Here is an 18,844-nt window from a genome sequence, read left to right as displayed (position 1 = left end):
AAACCCCCAGCGTCCTCTATCCTGGCACCCCACACTGCCTTATGCCAACTAAACTGGCGTGAGCCCAGCAGTCTGCAGGGCACTCTTCTGATGGATGCCACTGTGGCCATATATTACCAACTCGCACCAAACAGCTTGCGAGTTCTGACCGCAGCGTTCCCCTGGGTTTACACTGGCACCACACAGGTAGCGAGCTCCCAGGGCCACATCGCTCTGCGGTCTGGCCCCCACCTTTCTGCTGAGACTTACTTGGTGGGGCAGATGTGTCGTTGGGGGCAGTGGTCATCGTTTTGGTTGCTCCCCCTTTGGCAGCACTGTCCCCGTGTACTGTTGCTCTATTATAGAGATCACATTGTCTCCAGAATGTTGTGGGTTCCTCGGGTTACAGAAGACACCTAGTACTGTCTAATGTAAGTAGCCTTAATGTCTGCTACACATACAGGGGTAGAGTCACAGGTAAGTAACCACAAGGCATAGACCACTGGCCATCCACACCATTGCCAGCCCCAGATGTAACTGTCTGGAACACTCATACGGGTACACACATAACATTCCACTATGACACCTTGCATGGGACCTCACCACCTACCAGATGCATAAAACTACAGTAGGCAGCTAATTACACCCCGGCTGAGTGTTGGAGTCCGTAGAGCCTTTGGGATCCACGACCACAGCGGAGAATGTCGCCTGGGTGCTGATTCGCTCACAGGATTTATCCATTGTTTTCCGTGTTCTAATCCTCGGTTTGTTGTGGGTGCCGGGGGCGGGGAGCGGGTGCACTCGCCCGCGTCACCACCAAACACGACTGAATAGGATTATAGAACGTCCCTCTGTTGCATGATGCCTGGACGGGTTTGGAAGGTGATGGTTATCTGCGTGCGATGTCCCTTTTACACTTCCCTTAAATGTGCGGAGGACGCGCGAGCCCAATAATTCTAACCTTCCGAGTCACTCCCCACTCCCTGGAGGTGACACTCAGTCATTTTTCAGCGGGTCTCTGTGATTAAGGAAGGGGCCGCCCACCATATGCACATGGGCGAGTCCACCTGAGAGGACTACTCTGGCCTGGAAGTCACAGACCACACGAGCAAAGTGCTCCTTCCCCCGGTCCCCAGCGGCCTTCTCTGAACGCACACAGTGGGCGGCCAGTCACACCCAGTGTCGGCTTTAGCATTGCCATTGCATTGTAATATTGTGCAACAGGTACCCGTAGGTCACTCGCTGCACCCCAAGGAATAAATGCGTCTGAAATGCAGTTCTGCCATCCGGTTTAGTCCAGTCATGTCCCTCTCACCAGGGTGGTACTGGTTTTCATCTGTAGTGACGCACGGGGCCTAAAAATGGCAGAAAGCCACTGCGCCGATCTTAGGAAGCGTGGCTCTAGCACAGAGTTATTTGGGGGATTTGTAATTCCTTTCCTTACGATACTGGTGGTGCCGATTCAAGAGGGTAACAGCATGGGTTCAGAATAGAATGGGTGTTGGAGGGAGGCCCTCTTTCTAAAACGAAACTTGCACTTCAGCGTTAATAAGGAGGCAGACATGTAGAGACCAGTGCCTTCCAAATGCAAGTACCAAAGGCTCTCTGGAGGCCCTCTAAATCTTGCATTTTTGAATGTACTGGCTGCCAAAACATAGGGGTAGCAATGTGAAAACTACGCTGAACACACCGTTCACAAACCTCAATAAAACCATCTAACGAATATCAACTGTTCACGTAATGTCTGCAGTTAATAGAGTCACAATTATTGGGAATTATAAGTCACGTTGAAGGCACGCCACTTTAAGCTTTTAAAGTACTCTTGCCGGCATTTATGTGGTTTGCTAATTCCAGACACACGGTGGCGCTGTCCACCGCTAAACGCATGGAGCGGCGTGCAGCCCTTTGTCTGGCCGTGGTTGCGGGGAGCCTGTATTCTGATGGGAGCCGCGGGAGGAGGAGGCTGTGGCGCTGCTTTCGGGAGAGGGCTCAGACCTGGGTGACAGCAGGAGGGCATTTGGGCACCCCTTGGAGCAGAGGACGCTGGCCGGGCCTCCTGCTCCCTGGCATGGGTTTTGCAGCCAAGCACTGGATTCTCCCGGGGATTTTTGTATTTTCCGGTTTGCTTCTTTGCTGCAGAGGAGAAGCTGCGGGGCCCGTTCGGTACTCGGTGCTGGAGGAGTCGGCAGCAGGCACGGCCGTGGGGAATGTGTCGCGCGACCTGGGTGTGGACCTGGGAGATTTACACAGACGCACCTTCCGGATGAATTACAAAACTGCAACTCAATATTTTGAGGTCAATTTAAGGACGGGGGCTTTACTGACTAAAGAAATAATAGACCGGGAAGCTGTATGTGGCTCGGTCTCCGCCTGTGTGATGGATTTGGAGGTTTTGATGGACAACCCTTTGGAATTCCATCGTCTGGAGGTAGTAATTGTGGATATTAATGACAACGCGCCGGTTTTCCCGACGGCTGAAAGGCGAATTACAATCCCTGAGTCAACACCCGCTGGGATTCATTTTGCACTAGAAGGAGCCTCTGATGCCGACTTTGGGGCAAACGCACAGTGCACGTACCACCTCAGCAACAGTGACGTCTTTAGCCTGGAGCCTCAAGGGAACGAATACAAGAGCTCTGTGGACCTGATACTGACTAGAGTTCTAGACAGGGAGCAGCAGGCGCAATACCACGTGACTATCACAGCTGTGGATGGCGGGAACCCAAGGCGATCAGGAACAGCTGACATTCTGATTTATGTTCAGGATATCAATGATAACCCACCTCTTTTTGATCAATCCGTGTACAGGGTTAGAGTACCAGAAAATATTCCAGTTGATCAAATACTTCTCAAAGTAAATGCTACCGATTTAGACGAGGGTGCAAATGGGGACATTGTGTATTCCTTTAGCAGTCGCGCGCTTTCTAATATTGTACAACTATTTTCCATTGATGCAGACAATGGGGACATTCGAGTAAGGGGGATGCTGGATTTTGAAAGGTCACCTGTTTATGAACTGCAAGTGCAAGCAGAGGACAGGGGCTCGCCGTCCATGACATCTCACTGCAAAGTTCTGGTGGAACTTGTTGATGTTAACGACAATGCCCCGGAAGTAGAAGTGACTTCCCTTTCCAGTCCTGTGAAGGAGGACGCGCAGCCTGGGCGAGTCGTTGCCCTGTTCACAGTCACTGATAAGGATTCTGGGGTCAACGGGAAGGTTCATTGCAGCATTCCCAGAAATCTTCCCTTTGTGATAGTATCTAAATACTCAAACTATTACTCACTGGTTGTTAAGGAGCCTCTAGACCGCGAGCTAGTTTCAGTGTACAATATCACACTACTTGCCACTGATGGCGGCTCTCCCTCGCTGTCTGCCATGAAAAATATTGTGGTTGTGGTATCTGATGTAAATGACAACCCTCCCACCTTCTCAGAGCTTTCTTATGTAATCAGTATTCTGGAAAATAATGTGCCCGGGTCGCACATTCTCCAGGTCTCGGCTCTAGACCCAGATGCAGGCGATAATGCTCGCGTTAGATATTCTCTGTTAGAAAACAGCATTGATGGCCGGTCAGTTCTCAGCCTGTTCTCTCTTCACACAGAGACTGGGGTGATCTGTGCCCTACAACCTTTCGATTTTGAGAACCTCCAGGTGTTGCAGTTCCAGGTGGAAGCAAGGGATTATGGGTCTCCATCCCTGAGTGGGAAAGCCAATGTCACAGTGTTTGTTCAAGACCAAAATGACAACCCCCCCACTATATTCCATACATCGTCCCTAGGCAGCGGTTCCTCAGATGCGTTACTAGTGCCGCGGTCAGCGACTGCAGGTTACATGGTGACGAAAGTGCGAGCCATAGATGCAGATTCTGGACGCAATGCCTGGCTGTCCTATGAGCTCCTAGGATCCGAAGTCACATCCCGTTTCAGGATTGGTCTTTATACTGGAGAAATCTGCCTCAAGCAGCCACTGGGCGACAGTTACCCAGAAAGGTATGAACTTCTCATTCAGGTGAAGGACCATGGGACGCCGCCCCGTTCCGCAACAGCAACGCTTACCTTGTATCTTTCAGAAACAAATCTGGAAGTAAAGTCAGATTACAGGCACGAGGACAAGAACCAAAACTACCTCAGCAACCTGAATTCTTACTTAATTATCTCAATAGCTTTCATCTCAAGTATTTTTATATTCTGCATAATACTTTTCACTGCTTTACATTACATCAAAGGTAGAAATGAGAGCGGAAGAACCGATAAGGCAGACTTCTGCCCGGATGGTGTAGGAAACTGGTCGTTGGTGCAGTCGCAAGGGCAGCAGTATAACCTGTACCTGACCACGCAGTCCTCGGAATGCAACCTCACCATCCGCAAGTCGAGGCTGATCGATCCGGGCTCAGCCAATGGAGGGGTGGTTGGAGACCTGCTCCAGGGATACAGCAGCGCAGAAGGACATTCCACCCAGGCACCCTTTGAGGTAAGAGAAATGCATAGGACATATGGGGGTATGCACATACAGCGCTTCATTCCTTGCTGAAGTTAATTAATGGAGCCGCCTTCTGAACTGTTTGTAAATAAATAATAAACCACAAATGCCAAATTTAGAATTCATCCTTGTTAGTGTGTGGTTATATGTGCATGCGCATGCTCTTCTATTGTGTGGCATGTGTGCGCACTACTCCTGAATGGATTTCATGTCCTAGGTCTTTTCTTATGGAAGGAACAGTGTCATTGTAGCATCCTGTGGAATTTCTGCGATCATGCATACTTTTTTTTTAATGCACACTTTTAAATGTTTACTTTCAATTATACCAATTCATTCTAATATCACATCTTTTGAAAAAGAAGGCCTTTTTAAAAATCCGTTATTGGAGGTGGACTTTAGCAGGCATTGATCACACGACTATTTACTTGCTGCTCGTTAGGGAGACATCTTTTTTTCTCAACTTCCCAATCCTTTTCTCTTATCAGTGTTGCCAGGGGCACCTTGATATCACAGTGCACGTGTTTCAAAAGCAACACAGAATCCAGTGTGTCATGTTCACCTACACTAATCCTTCCCATATCACTACTCCTCTCAGAGATTCCCTGTTTTGGTGGTAAAGAGGACACCTGAAATACACAACTTTATCTGACAGTTACCTTTAGAGAAAGCGGGGCAAAGTGATCGACTGAGTTCACCATGCTAGCAATATACCCTGGACGCTAGGGGGTGCTTTTTACTGTGTATATCACTTAACAAGACTATGATAAGAAAGGTGTTTCCCTATTAGTAGATTGTCGGACATTTCGTTGAAAGGTCTTTTTCTTCCTTATTTTTCCTGTTGACTTATTGTCTCAATTGTTTGTATGTGTTCATGTGTAAGATTCGGATAATTGTGTAGATTTCCATGTAACTGCAGCTGTGGTGTGCTGCTTGTAGGCTGGGGCAGTGCGCAGAAAGGTTGTTTTCATTCATGGCCACTTTGGACCAGGAACACAATTCGATTAGTTGTGTCCAGCCATGACAGTGAACGATATCTTTTACAGCAGACAATGCACATGAGGTGATTTAAGATACAGTGGTGCTATATTACAGAAAATCGACCCAAAGTACCGATATATATTGTAAAGAGTAACTTTAACAACTGGTACCTAACTCGGCGTCAAGAGAACAGCAGTAACTCCAGTAGGCCGTGGATGGCTGATCGCTGCTCTCTTACTTCTGTTTGTGTTGTCGTTTCTGTGCACACTTTATAATACTGCACGAGGCGGAAGCCTCCTTGGTGACATTGCTCACACAGGAATACATGAGCCCCGGTCCCTTGGTGCTGCCGCCTTGTTACTTCCGCTGAGATGATGCTGATGTGGTATTGGAATGGGGAGGCAGAGGGCACCATGTGGAATGTGGACTCATGGGTGATGTGGCTGGAAAGGGACTCTTAGATAGTTGGTGAGGCATCTGGTGCCAACTGCGTGCAGATGTCAATATTACTTCAGGTGCAGTCCATTTATTTCAGGTGCATTGAATGTAGTATTGCATCTGTGTTCTCTGTACATGAAAATGATTGTTACATGGATGTTTGATATCACTACAGGTGCTGCGCTAATGTCACCTGTGCACGGCAGTATCACCTGCAGACCTTTCCCTTTTGTTCTCCTGAATTGCTTAAGCCGTATTGTTTCTTGATAACCATGTATTGCCCAGAGCCATGGGCAATATAGGCAGTTATGTGCCCTATAAAGTGGCCTATGGGCCTGGTCACATATCTGCAGATTTTGCCTGTTGATTGGGCTGGGGAAGACAGAAGCTAGGTGATTGGGAGGGAGTGGTAAAGGGCCCGAAGATGCATAAGGGCCCTGTACACAATTACAGAAACTGTAAGATTTGCAATAGTCAAGCCTAGTGAGAGCCAGGGCTCCGGTAACATAGAGATTCTGGGGGAAAGTGAGCAAAGGGAGAATCCCTTTGAGAAGGAAGAGTTGAAAGTGGGACTTCTTTGCAATGTCCTGAGTGTGGGGGGAGGATGGAGAGAGAGGAGTCGAAAATGACACCAAGGTTGCTGGCTTCAGAAGAGGGAGAAGGGGGAGAGCCCGTAGAGGATGACCAAAGTGAAGGGAGAAAAGAGGGAGTAGGGGTCCCAATGGGAATGATCTCAGTCTTGCTCTCATTGAGGCAGAGATTGTTGGAAGTGCACCTGGACTGGATGGCAGATACGCAGTCAGGGATGATGGAAGGTGCAAGAGGGTCAGAAGGAAGTTTGAAAAAGAGTTGGGTGTAGTCTGCAAGAGAGGAGATGATGCCCAGGATGACTTGGGAAGAGTGGTCAGTTTGGAAGGGGGTCAGCCAGTCCAGTGCCCTCTCCGAGATACCAAGGGTGTTGTGGAGCCTTTGTATGAGGATGGAGTGGTTGACAGTGTCAAATTCAGAGGAGAGATCAAGAAGGGTTAGGACAGCTGGGAAGTTGGAATCCAGGGATGCGAGCAGTTCTTCACGGGTGTTCAGTAGAGCAGTTTCCGTGCCTCTGGATGCTCGGAATCCATCCAGGTTGATGGTCATGAAGACCACCAACAAGTTCAGTGTGAGAGTTGATTTGGGGCAGGGCCAGCTTCTCCAGCAGTTTCCCCAGGAAGGGGGTGATACCTGGCTGGACAGGTGGGGTCTGCGGAGGGATTTTTAAGGAGGGGGTGCACAAGGGAGTGCTTGAGGGGGGAGGGGAACCGATCAGTTGCAAAGGAGTGTTTGCAGAGATCAAAGATTCTGGGGCAAGAGAGCCAATGTTGTCATTGGTGGTTCTGGATGAGCAAGGTGAGACCTATTTGGAACAGACCATCATGGAGCGGACAACTCTGGTGACTTCTTCGGGCATGACAAGGGCGAAGGAGGAGAAGAAGGAAGGAGGCGGACGAGTGGCCAAGGGAGGCAAGGGGGTGAGAGATGAGTTGGGAGAGTGAGTAACACAGCTGTTTAGGATGTCCTGAGATTTGGTGGTGCAATGAGAGGAGAGTGTGTTGCAGAGGGCCTGTGAAGGAATAGGGGAGCAGGAGACTGTGGAAGGGTTGGCTAGTTGTCTGTAGATTTTTAAAGGTTCAGCCGTTGTTGGATGTGCCAGAAACCCTTGCTTGGATGTGGGCCCTTTTCTTGGCACTGATGGAGAGTCTGTATTGTCTTTGGAGCAGGTGGCAGGCCAGCTTGTCAGAGGTGGCCTGAAGTTTGCCACTTCCGTTCCCGCAGCTTTGCATTTTCGTTTGAGGTCTGCAAGTTCAGATTTGTAGCAGGTGTTGCGCTTTGAGGCGGGTTTTAGGTGGATCCTCGTGACAGGGGCATGAATGGTAAGGATGGTGGTGATGGACAGGTGGAAACTGTTGAGAGTAGTGTCGTGGTAGAGTCTGAGTTGAGGGTAAGAGGGGATAAAGGTGGAAGTGAAGGCAGCTGCTGACACTTGTTTCATCAGGTGGATGTTCGTGAACGAGGTTGGCAGGGCTTTTGGAGTTATGGTCACAAGGCCATAGTGACCCAGGTGGGAGGAGAGAAGAGAGTGGTCAGACCAGGAGAGCGGGGTGACCACAGGAGATGAGAGATGGAGGTCGGAGTGGATGAGGGCATCACCTCACACCAACATACCACGTGACTACACTGCCAGCATACTTTCTGGCCTACATACTTCCTCACTAAATACACTACCCAACGCAATTCCTCACAAATGCACCATCCACACTAACCCGACTCCTCACCAACTACTGTTACACCCCTCCTCGTTATAAGAACATCATAAATCTTAAGCCATTACTATTCACCGTTGAACTAACCCGACATCCATATAATAGCCAATGATGCCTAATAACCAACATGGCACCAAGGGCCATGATGTAATAAGCATAAACCAACTTGGCTTCCGTACACCACAGCCAAGTATAATAATAATAACTAACATGGCACCCTTGCCCTCCACCATGCACTGTGCCCCACCACAATCCACATTTCTGAGACCCGCCCGGCATCCCAGAGGACAAAAGCAAACCCAAAAATGAAACCGAAATACCACCGAACCCTCCAGCCAAATCCAATACTGATCCAAAGCAGACCACCTTGCACTCGCGTGCCCATACCCAATGGATGCAGACCAGCCCGGACCCACGTATACCAAATCGCAATCCAATGCAGACCACCCCACGCTCCATATCCACTGCAATGACTGCTTGTCCCCACTACCCTAAACATGAGGTCACAGCATAATCCACACCCTAAAATAAGAGGCCTCTGCGACATCTTTCTCACCCTATATCTAAATCTAGGGTTCATTGTCACTGTCCTGGATCTTCTGGAAAAGAATCCATAAATCAGGGTCCAAACCTTGCAATTTCTATGATATACCCCCTTCCAAACTACCCTGGCTTCATACCCCACATGAATCCGAGTGAAATGTGTTTAGGACACTGTTATCTGGATCTGCCTTCGCCTTACACTTTTTTGTCCATGTGGTCCAAAAATGAACTCCTTCTCTTTGTTCACCCTTTTTGTTGATGCTATAACTGTATCAAGACATGTGATGACGCTGAGCAGATCCATCCCACAGCCACCCACTCCAGTGGACACACTAGATTCTTCATTTTATGTCCATTGAAGCCGCCTTCAGTGCCCGCCACCTCCAGAATGCTCCCTTCGCTGACGCACAGGACTCCTTGATCACTGTGTAGAGGTGGAGCCAAGTACCCCCCCACCAAAGTTCCTCTCCCATGTTGCCTATATGTTGGGAGCCAGAATGTGAGACACATGCAATGCCGGTGAGAATACCTATACCAAAGAGAAAACTGGAAGTAAGATTCCCATTGAGAAGGCCATACATGCATACACGACAAAATGAATGACATTTGAATGAAATCCCAGAGGAAGCGTGAAAACTGAGCAAAAGGGAAGACTTGTGACGTCATGAAAAGCAGAGCTGACGCACCCAGAAGAGATGCAGAGACAAGAAAACATAAATATTCTATAAGCTCTAAAGAGGAGGTGGTAAAGATGAGCAACATTTTGGGCTCGGGATGAAGATGCTCATGCTACAGTAATAATGAAGAAGATATCGAGTCATTTCATAATTGTACAGATGCAGTAATGCAAGTAGACAAAGTATTCTTAAAGGCTAGCTATGTAGTCAATAGATTGCGGCGATGTGCCAACGTATATACATAGGTAATGTAAGGACTCTGGATGATTCCACAACGCACTTTAGCAGAGCCGGACCCTTTGATGGGAAAGACTTTTTCAGTGTGTCGCAGTTAGAAATCGGAAAATGTAACCATGGAGGTAAATCCAAGAAAGGCTTGGTTGGATCAACACCAAGAAGTCAAGGCCACCGTGAGCCTGGATGTGTGTATAAACAATTACAGAGCGTGTGAAAAGAACAAACCTTCTGTCTTAAACAAGAGGCAAGAACATTGAAGACATCAGAGTATGTATTTTAAATGCAGTAAGAATCGAAAACATGGTCTACAGTCACGTGGTCAGATGATAATAGACACTATGATGAGCTGTATCAAAACCAAGAGGACGGAGTATGCTATACTCCCTCATCTTCTCCAGCACAGAGAACATTTCCAAGGCCGAGTTCAAAGCCTTAATTAACTAGTAGACTGCAAGAATGATGATGGATGCCAGGGCTACATTGGTGGGAAGCTATGGTTATGACCAGCCCACCAGCATCGGTGTGCCAGCCTGCTTGCTGCTTGCGTAGGTGGAATATTGCAGAGGGGTACAAGGGTGCCAAGCAATTATAGAGGGACACATAATAGAGAGCCCTATAGTTTGTATAACCAATGGGACTTTGTGTATTTGATGTCGTTCGTAGAAACCTGCACTAGAGGAGGGCTTAGTTGCCCCACCTGATGTTAGACACCCAATCACCTTCCCTGACAAGTATGGAACGCATACCTAGATGTTCGCTGTAAGCCTATCTCCATCCCAAGTAGGCTTTTGTAGTTTGCAACATAGATTGACGTGAATAATGCCAAGTTTTTAGTATATAACCTGCTGTGTTGCATTGAGTGTGAAGATCGAGCGAACGTGTTGATGTTCCTTCTAACTCCCTGTTTTAGATAATTGATATTAAAAAAGTCGCACTTTGCCAACTTCCTGAGTCAGTTTTGATTATTGATGTTTGAGTATATTCTGCATCTCCATCTGTCTCTAAGTATTGCTGGATCATTTTAAAGGGCTGGGTCGGATACCCCGGTTCAACTGCACTTCTCTGCACATTGTCCCCATGCGAGCGCGGTTGCCGCACACAATGGCATGCACGCACCTACCGGCACTGTCCCGTGTACTGTTCCTCTATTATAGAGACCACCTGAGATCACATTGTCTCCAAAATGTTGTGGGTTCCTCGGATTACAGAAGACATCAAATCCTGTCTAATGTAAGTAGCCTTAATGCCTGCTACACATACAGGGGTAGAGTCACAGGTAAGTAACCACAAGGCATAGACCACTGGCCATCCACACCATTGCCAGCCCCATATGTAACTGTCTGGAACACTCATACGGGTACACACATAACATTCCACTATGACACCTTGCATGTGACCTCACCACCTACCAGCTACATACGACTACAGTAGACAGCTAATTACACCCCGCGTGAGTGTTGGAGTCCGTAGAGCCTTTGGGATCCACGACCACAGCGGAGAATGTCGCCTGGGTGCTGATTTGCTCACAGGATTTATCCATTGTTTTCCGTGTTCTAATCCTAGATTTGTTGTGGGTGCGGGGGGTGCACTCGCCTGCCTCACCACCAAACACGAATGAATAGGATTATAGAACGTCCCTCTGTTTCATGATATCTGGATGGGTTTAGAAGGTTTGGTTATCTGCGTGCGATGTCCCTTTTACACTTCCCTTAAATGTGATGAGAACGCGCGAGCCCAATGTTTCTAACCTTCCGAGTCACTCCCCACGCCCTGGAGGTGGCACTCATTTTTCAGCGGGTCTCTGTGATTGAGGAAGGGGCCGCCCACCATATGCACATGGGCGAGTCCACCCGAGAGGACTAATCTGACCTGGATGACACAGACCCCGCAAGCAAAGTGCTCCTTCCCCCGGTCCCCAGCGGCCTTCTCTGAACGCACACAGTGGGCGGCCACAGTCACACCCAGTGTCGGCTTTAGCATTGCCATTGCATTGTAATATTTTGCAACAGGTACCCGTAGGTCACTCGCTGCACCCCAAGAAATAAATGCGTCTGAAATGCAGTTCTGCCATCCGGTTTAGTCCAGTCATGTCCCTCGCAGCCGGGGTGGCACTGGTTTGCATCTGTACTGACGCACGGGGCCTAAAAATGGCAGAAAGCCACTGCGCCGATCTTAGGAAGCGTGGCTCTAGCACAGAGTTATTTGGGGGATTTGTAATTCCTTTCCTTAGGATACTGGTGGCGCCGATTCAAGAGGGTAACAGCATGGGTTCAGAATAGAATGGGTGTTGGAGGGAGGCCCTCTTTCTAAAACGAAACTTGCACTTCAGCGTTAATAAGGAGGCAGACATGTAGAGACCAGTGCCTTCCAAATGCAAGTGCCAAAGGCTCTCTGGAGGCCCTCTAAATCTTGCATCTTTGAATGTACTGGCTGCCAAAACATAGGGGTAGCAATGTGAAAACTACGCTGAACACACCGTTCACAAACCTCAATAAAACCATCTAACGAATATCAACTGTTCACGTAATGTCTGCAGTTAATAGAGTCACAATTATTGGGAATTATAAGTCACGTTGAAGGCACGTCACTTTAAGCTTTTAAAGTACTCTTGCCGGCATTTATGTGGTTTGCTAATTCCAGACACACGGTGGCGCTGTCCACCGCTAAACGCAAGGAGCGGCGTGCAGCCCTTTGTCTGGCCGTGGTTGCGGGGAGCCTGTATTCTGATGGGAGCCGCGGGAGGAGGAGGCTCCGGCGCTGCTTTCGGGAGAGGGCTTCAGACCTGGGTGACAGCAGGAGGGCATTTGGGCACCCCTTGGAGCAGAGGACGCTGGCCGGGCCTCCTGCTCCCTGGCATGGGTTTTGCAGCCAAGCTCTGGATTCTCCCGGGGATTTTTGTATTTTCCGGTTTGCTTCTTTGCTGCAGAGGAGAAGCTGCGGGGCCCGTTCGGTACTCGGTGCTGGAGGAGTCGGAAGCAGGCACGGCCGTGGGGAATGTGGCGCGCGACCTGGGTGTGGACCTGGGAGATTTACACAGACGCACCTTCCGGATGAATTGCAAAACTGCAACACAATATTTTGAGGTAAATTTAAGGACGGGGGCTTTACTGACTAAAGAAATAATAGACCGGGAAGCTGTATGTGGCTCGGTCTCCGCCTGTGTGATGGATTTGGAGGTTCTGATGGACAACCCTTTGGAATTCCACCGCCTGGAGGTAGAAATTGTGGATATTAATGACAACGCGCCGGTTTTCCCGACGGCCGAAAGACACATTACAATCCCTGAGCCAACACCGGCTGGGATTCATTTTCCGCTAGAAGGAGCCTCTGATGCCGACTTTGGGGTAAACGCACAGTGCACGTACCACCTCAGCAACAGTGACGTCTTTAGCCTGGAGGCACAAGGGAACGAATACAAGAGCTCTGTGGACCTGATACTGACTAGAGTTCTAGACCGGGAGCAGCAGGCGCAATACCACGTGACTATCACAGCTGTGGATGGCGGGAACCCAAGGCGATCAGGAACAGCTGAAATTCTGATTTATGTTCAGGATGCCAATGATAACCCACCTGTTTTTGATCAATCCGTGTACAGGGTTAGAGTACCAGAAAATATTCCAGTTGATCAAATACTTCTCAAAGTGAATGCTACCGATTTAGACGAGGGTGCAAATGGGGACATTGTGTATTCCTTAAGCAGTCGCGCACATTCTAATATTGTGCAGTTATTCTCCATTGATGCCGACAGCGGGGACATTAGAGTAACAGGGATGCTGGATTTTGAAAGATCACCTGTTTATGAACTGCAAGTGCAAGCGGAGGACAGGGGATCTCTGTCCATGACATCTCATTGCAAAGTTCTGGTGGAACTTGTTGATATTAACGACAATGCCCCGGAAATAGAAGTGACTTCCCTTTCCAGTCCCGTGAAGGAGGACGCGCAGCCTGGACGAGTCGTTGCCCTGTTCACAGTCACTGATAAGGATTCTGGGGTGAACGGGGAGGTTCATTGCAGCATTCCCAAAAATCTTCCCTTTGTGATAGTATCTAAATACTCAAACTATTACTCACTGGTTGTTAAGGAGCCTCTAGACCGCGAGCTAGTTTCAGTGTACAATATCACTCTTCTTGCCACTGATGGCGGCTCTCCCTCACTGTCTGCCATGAAAAACATTGTGGTTGTGGTGTCTGATGTAAATGACAACCCTCCCGCCTTCTCAGAGCTATCTTATGTAACCAGTATTCTGGAAAATAATGTGGCAGGTTCGCGCATTCTCCAGGTCTCGGCTCTAGACCCCGATGCAGGCGATAATGCTCGCATTAGATATTCTCTGTTAGAAAACAGCATTGATGGCCGGTCAGTTCTCAGCCTGTTCTCTCTTCACACAGAGACTGGGGTGATTTCTGCCCTCCAACCTTTCGATTTTGAGAAACTCCAGGTGTTGCAGTTTCAGGTAGAAGCAAGGGATTATGGGTCTCCACCCCTGAGTGGGAAGGCCAATGTCACAGTGTTTGTTCAAGACCAAAATGACAACCCACCCACTATATTCCATACATCGTCCATAAGCAGCGACTCCTCAGATGAGTTACTAGTGCCGCAGTCCGCGGGTGCAGGCTACATGGTGACGAAAGTGCGAGCCATAGATGCAGATTCTGGACGCAATGCCTGGCTGTCCTACGAGCTCCTGGGATCCGAAGTCACATCCCGTTTCAGGATTGGTCTTTATACAGGAGAAATCTGCCTCAAGCAGCCACTGGGCGACAGTTACCTGGAAAGGTATGAACTTCTCATTCAGGTGAAGGACCATGGGACGCCGCCCCGTTCCACAACAGCAACGCTTACCCTGTATCTTTCAGAAACAAACCCGCAGGTAAAGTCAGATTACAGGCACGTGGACAAGAACGACAACTACCGCACCAACTTGAATTCTTACTTAATTATCTCCATAGCTTTCATCTCAAGTATTTTTATATTCTGCATAATACTTTTCACTGCTTTACATTACATCAAAGGTAGAAATGAGAGCGGAAGAACCGAGAAGGCAGACTTCTGCCCGGATGGTGTAGGAAACTGGTCGTTGGTCCAGTCGCAAGGGCAGCAGTATAACCTGTACTTGACGACACAGTCCTCGGAATGCAACCTCACCATCCGCAAGTCGAGGCTGATGGATCCGGGCTCAGCCAATGGAGGGGTGGTTGGAGACCTGCTCCAGGGATACAGCAGCACAGAAGGACATTCCACCCAGGCACCCTTTGAGGTAAGAGAAATGCATAGGACATATGGGGGTATGGACATACAACGCTTTGTTGACCATTGAAGCTAATTATTGGATGCGCCTTCTGAACTGGTTGTAAAATTTCCAAAAACTTAATTTAGAAATTATCTATATTAGTTTGTGGTTGTTATATGTGCAGGAAAGTGCACTTCTTTTGTATGACACATGTGCACACTACTTCTGAATGGCTTTCATGTTCTGGGTCTTTTTATTGAATAAACAGTGTCAGTGTTGCATCCTGTGGGATTTCTGCGACCATGCTTGCTGCTATTGCCTGCACACTTTGAAATGTGTGCTTTAAATGATCCAATTTTATTATAATATCACATCTTTTGAAAAAGAAGGCTTTTAAAAAATATATTCTATTGGAGAAATACCTTTAGCAGACATTGATCACATCCTACTCTTTAAGGAGATTTGTTTTTTTCAAAAAACCCAATACTTTTAAAAATCAGTTTTCCCAGGGGTATCTTGATATCACCGTGCATGCGTTTTATAAGCTACACACTATTCAGATGTTCATATTCACCTAAATTACACCTTCCTATATTTATTAGTATTTTTAGAGATTTCCTCTGTTGGTGGTAAAGAGGGTACCTAAAATAGTCAACTTTATCTGACAATTATCTTTGTAGAAAGCTGGGCCGAGTGATCGACTAGTTAACCATGAAGCAGTCTACCTTGGACACAAGGGGTTACTTTTCACTGTGTATATCGCTAGAAAGGTCTTTCCCTATTTTCAGATCTTTGGACATTTCTTTGAAAAGTATTTTTTTCCCTGTGTTGACTTATTGTCTCAATTGTTTGTATTTGTTGTTCATGTGTAAGACTCGGATAGTTTGTGTAGATGTCCTTGTAACTGTAGCTGTGGTGTGCTGCTTGTAGGCTGGTGCAGACCGCAGAAAGGTTCTTTTCATTCATGCCCATGGCGGCACGGGAACACAGTTCGATTAGTTGTGTCCAGCCTGCTCTCCTGTCCCTCATATGGTTGACTTCCTCGCGTGTGTTGCAAAGAGTTATCACACAGTCGCTTCACTTGTTGGAACCATCTGTATGGAGCTCTCATGTGGGAGTCGGCTTTCTGCATCCCCCTGTTGCAAAGGTTTAGCCGTCCCCGTCAGGAGCATCCTCCTGCAGCATCAGCGGCCCATTGTGTGCCTGCATGGTCTTGTCTTTGCACAGAGGAGTTGCCGCGTGCCCCCTCTGCTTCTTTAGGACGCAGACACGGGGCACGTTACCCCTGTCAGGATTCCTAACACTGCACACAGCTCAATCTCTGAGATTTCAAGTAGAGTTCCTCTAGGGGGCTCAAGGTGGAGGCGGCAGTCCGGCCATCTCACCTCAGCGTTCCAGGCTACGGCCCATCTGTGTGAAGATGCCTAGGGCCTTATAATAATACTGGCAGCCCGCGTGAGAGGATTGTATGTATCTTCTAATGCAGTGTCAACATGTCCAAATTGATTGCAGTTTAGCTGTAGGGCCGGATCTCTTTTGCTAAACTGTGCAAGACAACATATCTTAGAAATACGAACCAACCCTTCACTTGTGAAGTATGGCCGGGTTTCCATAGCTATTTTCTATCAAATATTGTCAACGTAGTACTTTAGCTGAAGGCTGGGATACCTGCATGCAGGGGCCCCTTTTGTATAGTCTTCTTTGTTTGAAGGTTGCTGAATCGTAACCAAGCAAACGCTTTCTGTATCACCTTTGATGCCCCGCCAGTAGAAAAGATACATTACCTAAGAAGCAAATCCTTGCAGCCCTAAGCAAGAGAATGGTTCCGTTCTTCGGAGTGAAAACAGTGGGTGTGTGAATGTCGACTGGTGAGCGACCAGTCTTTGGAATCGCTGCTTCAAAATAAGAGCTCCAGATGACATTAATAGAAGGCAAAATAAGTACGGTCTGATTTTATCCAATAGTAACGTGACCAGATGTCCCGGTCTTTATGGGACTGTCCCAGTACTGCTCCCTCTGGCAGGGCTTCCAGCGACTTTTTAAACTTAAAAACTCTGCCCTGGTTTTTGGGGAATGGAACGCCCTGTCCCAGTGCTTTGGGCAAGAGGCTTGTGGATCGCTGTGTGACCATGCGCACTTGAGTTTGAGGTTGTGTGCGTGCTCGCAATTCCTTCTGCATTGCCCTTCCTGCTTGTCACGGGTTGCCCCATTAGACCAGAGTGCTCCTGACGTCACAGGGGATTATGATTGGCCTGCCGGATAAGGGTTGTTTGACCTAAAAAACTTGACCTACTGCCCATTTGAGCTAATTTTTTTGACCTACTGCAGGGGGAGACCCCCACAATCCTCCCCAATGCAGGGGGAGACCCCCACACCTCCTCCGTCTCCCCTCCACCTCAATCTATTCCCTTACACCACCCCACAACTATTTTTTAAAGTGTACCGTTTGACCTACCGAATGAGGTCAAAAAGATGCGGCCAAATAGGACAATACCGGCCTGCCAAGATTCCCGGGAGGAATTCCAGCTTTAAAGTGCCGAGGCGCCTTCTCGCTTCCTCTTGTGGCATTTCAAACTCCAGCAGGATTTTAGCAGGATTGTTCCCTCTGCTCTGCTTCCTGCACCACAAAAGATCCCTGGACCCACTGTATCATCATCTGGATCAGTTTGCACCTGGGCTGCAGCTCATGGGCACTGATTGGCTGCAGTGGCTCTGCAGCTGCTGCTGAGAATGCTTGCTACATCCCTGACACCCTGATAAGTGTTCCAGTGCTGACCTGCCGTGAGCCCTCCCTCCCTCCCAGCCTCCCTCCCTCACTGGCCCTCCTTCATCACCGATGCTCCCAACCATTCACACCGACATTTCCCGGGAATCCTGCCACCACTTTGCAGAGAAGCCGTGACCTGTCCCGGTTTTTCATGAAAATCCGGTCACCCTAGAATATGGACAGAATTCCATCCACCTCTCGGGTCTTAAAACAGCTAATAGTTCATGCCAGCCTAGGCTGTACCAACTCTCTGTGCCCAACGGAATGCTAATGAGTTGTATGTGTTATCTCACTGCACTGAGGAGAAATGAAGTGAGGTACCAGGAATATACATGCTGTAGCATGTGACTGAGACGGTTGCAGCTGAAGGATCGTGGAAGTGATTGAACGAACGCCGGCGTCGATGGTACTTGTGGATGAAACCTGCTCTCCCGCTACAGGAAGCACTAACAGCAAGCCCCTCTTAACGCCTGCTCCTGTCGTGACACTGTGGGGGTTCTGGCCACGTGGTGGCGCTACATTGCCGCACAACGTTTTGGGAGCAGCGTGATTGATGGTTCCTTTGGCGTTTGAGATGGCCCTTTGGAAAAGCAAGTATTGTGCTGAAGACGGACTGCCGGGCGGGTGTGTTAGTTACTGGAAAATGGTTCATTTCAAAGCAAACTTCAATTCCGGATGTATCGCAGAAGAGTTTACTGAAAGCACTGCACATGTGGCGGAGACAGATGTGCGTCTCAGCAGCCACCCGGCATAGATGCCACAGGCAATTGCTTGACTCCTCTTTCTTCTCGTCAAGGCGCCTTGGAGCGCTTTCCCTTCAAAAGTGACGACGTGCGGTGCGCCCCCTTGACTCGTTCTTATGAAAACACTCAAAGCCAGGGGAGGTGGCGACAGAGCACTTCCGCACCCCCTTCCGTGGAGTTGCCTGCGAGCGACTGGTCTCTGAAAGCCCAATTAAAAGACAACGTACAGCCGGCGTTTCGCATGTGGGTTGTACATAATACCACAGTCAAATCCTCTGGTTTTCCTTTAATGTCAGCGCAAAAGGTAACTTCTAGATCAGTTGATATTTTAACACGCCCCAGAACAATAACATCTTGGATCAAGTTGTGTTTTTGTCGACCCTGAGCCTAGATATTTAGATAACAGTTTTGTTTTCAGAGAAAGACATGTGCTGCTCTTTGGGGCTGCCAGTCTCTTCCCACATGGAATGC

At 48.5% G+C, this 18,844-nt stretch overlaps 1 protein-coding gene across 9 annotated transcripts in view; it reads left to right on the top strand.

Moving 5' to 3' along the window:
* The window catches only part of LOC138582670 (protocadherin alpha-C2-like), a 935,357-nt gene that overhangs the window by 364,095 nt on the left and 552,418 nt on the right, over nucleotides 1-18,844 (top strand). Inside the window, exon 1 of one of the 9 annotated variants that reach the window (XM_069654201.1) lies at nucleotides 1,938-4,450. The exons of 7 other annotated variants lie outside the window; for them this stretch is intronic. In XM_069654201.1, coding sequence (XP_069510302.1) covers nucleotides 2,048-4,450 — 2,403 coding nt within the window. In that variant the 5' untranslated portion in view covers nucleotides 1,938-2,047. Of the gene's footprint in view, nucleotides 1-1,937; nucleotides 4,451-12,358; nucleotides 14,891-18,844 lie in introns of those variants that run through there. One more of the 9 variants, XM_069654194.1, reaches the window with a different exon arrangement.

The sequence above is a fragment of the Ambystoma mexicanum genome, chromosome 3q (genome assembly GCF_040938575.1).
Source record: "Ambystoma mexicanum isolate Mex_15411 chromosome 3q, UKY_AmexF1_1, whole genome shotgun sequence".
NCBI classification, from domain to species: Eukaryota; Metazoa; Chordata; class Amphibia; order Caudata; family Ambystomatidae; genus Ambystoma; species Ambystoma mexicanum.
This window is presented reverse-complemented; position numbering and strand designations above follow the sequence as displayed.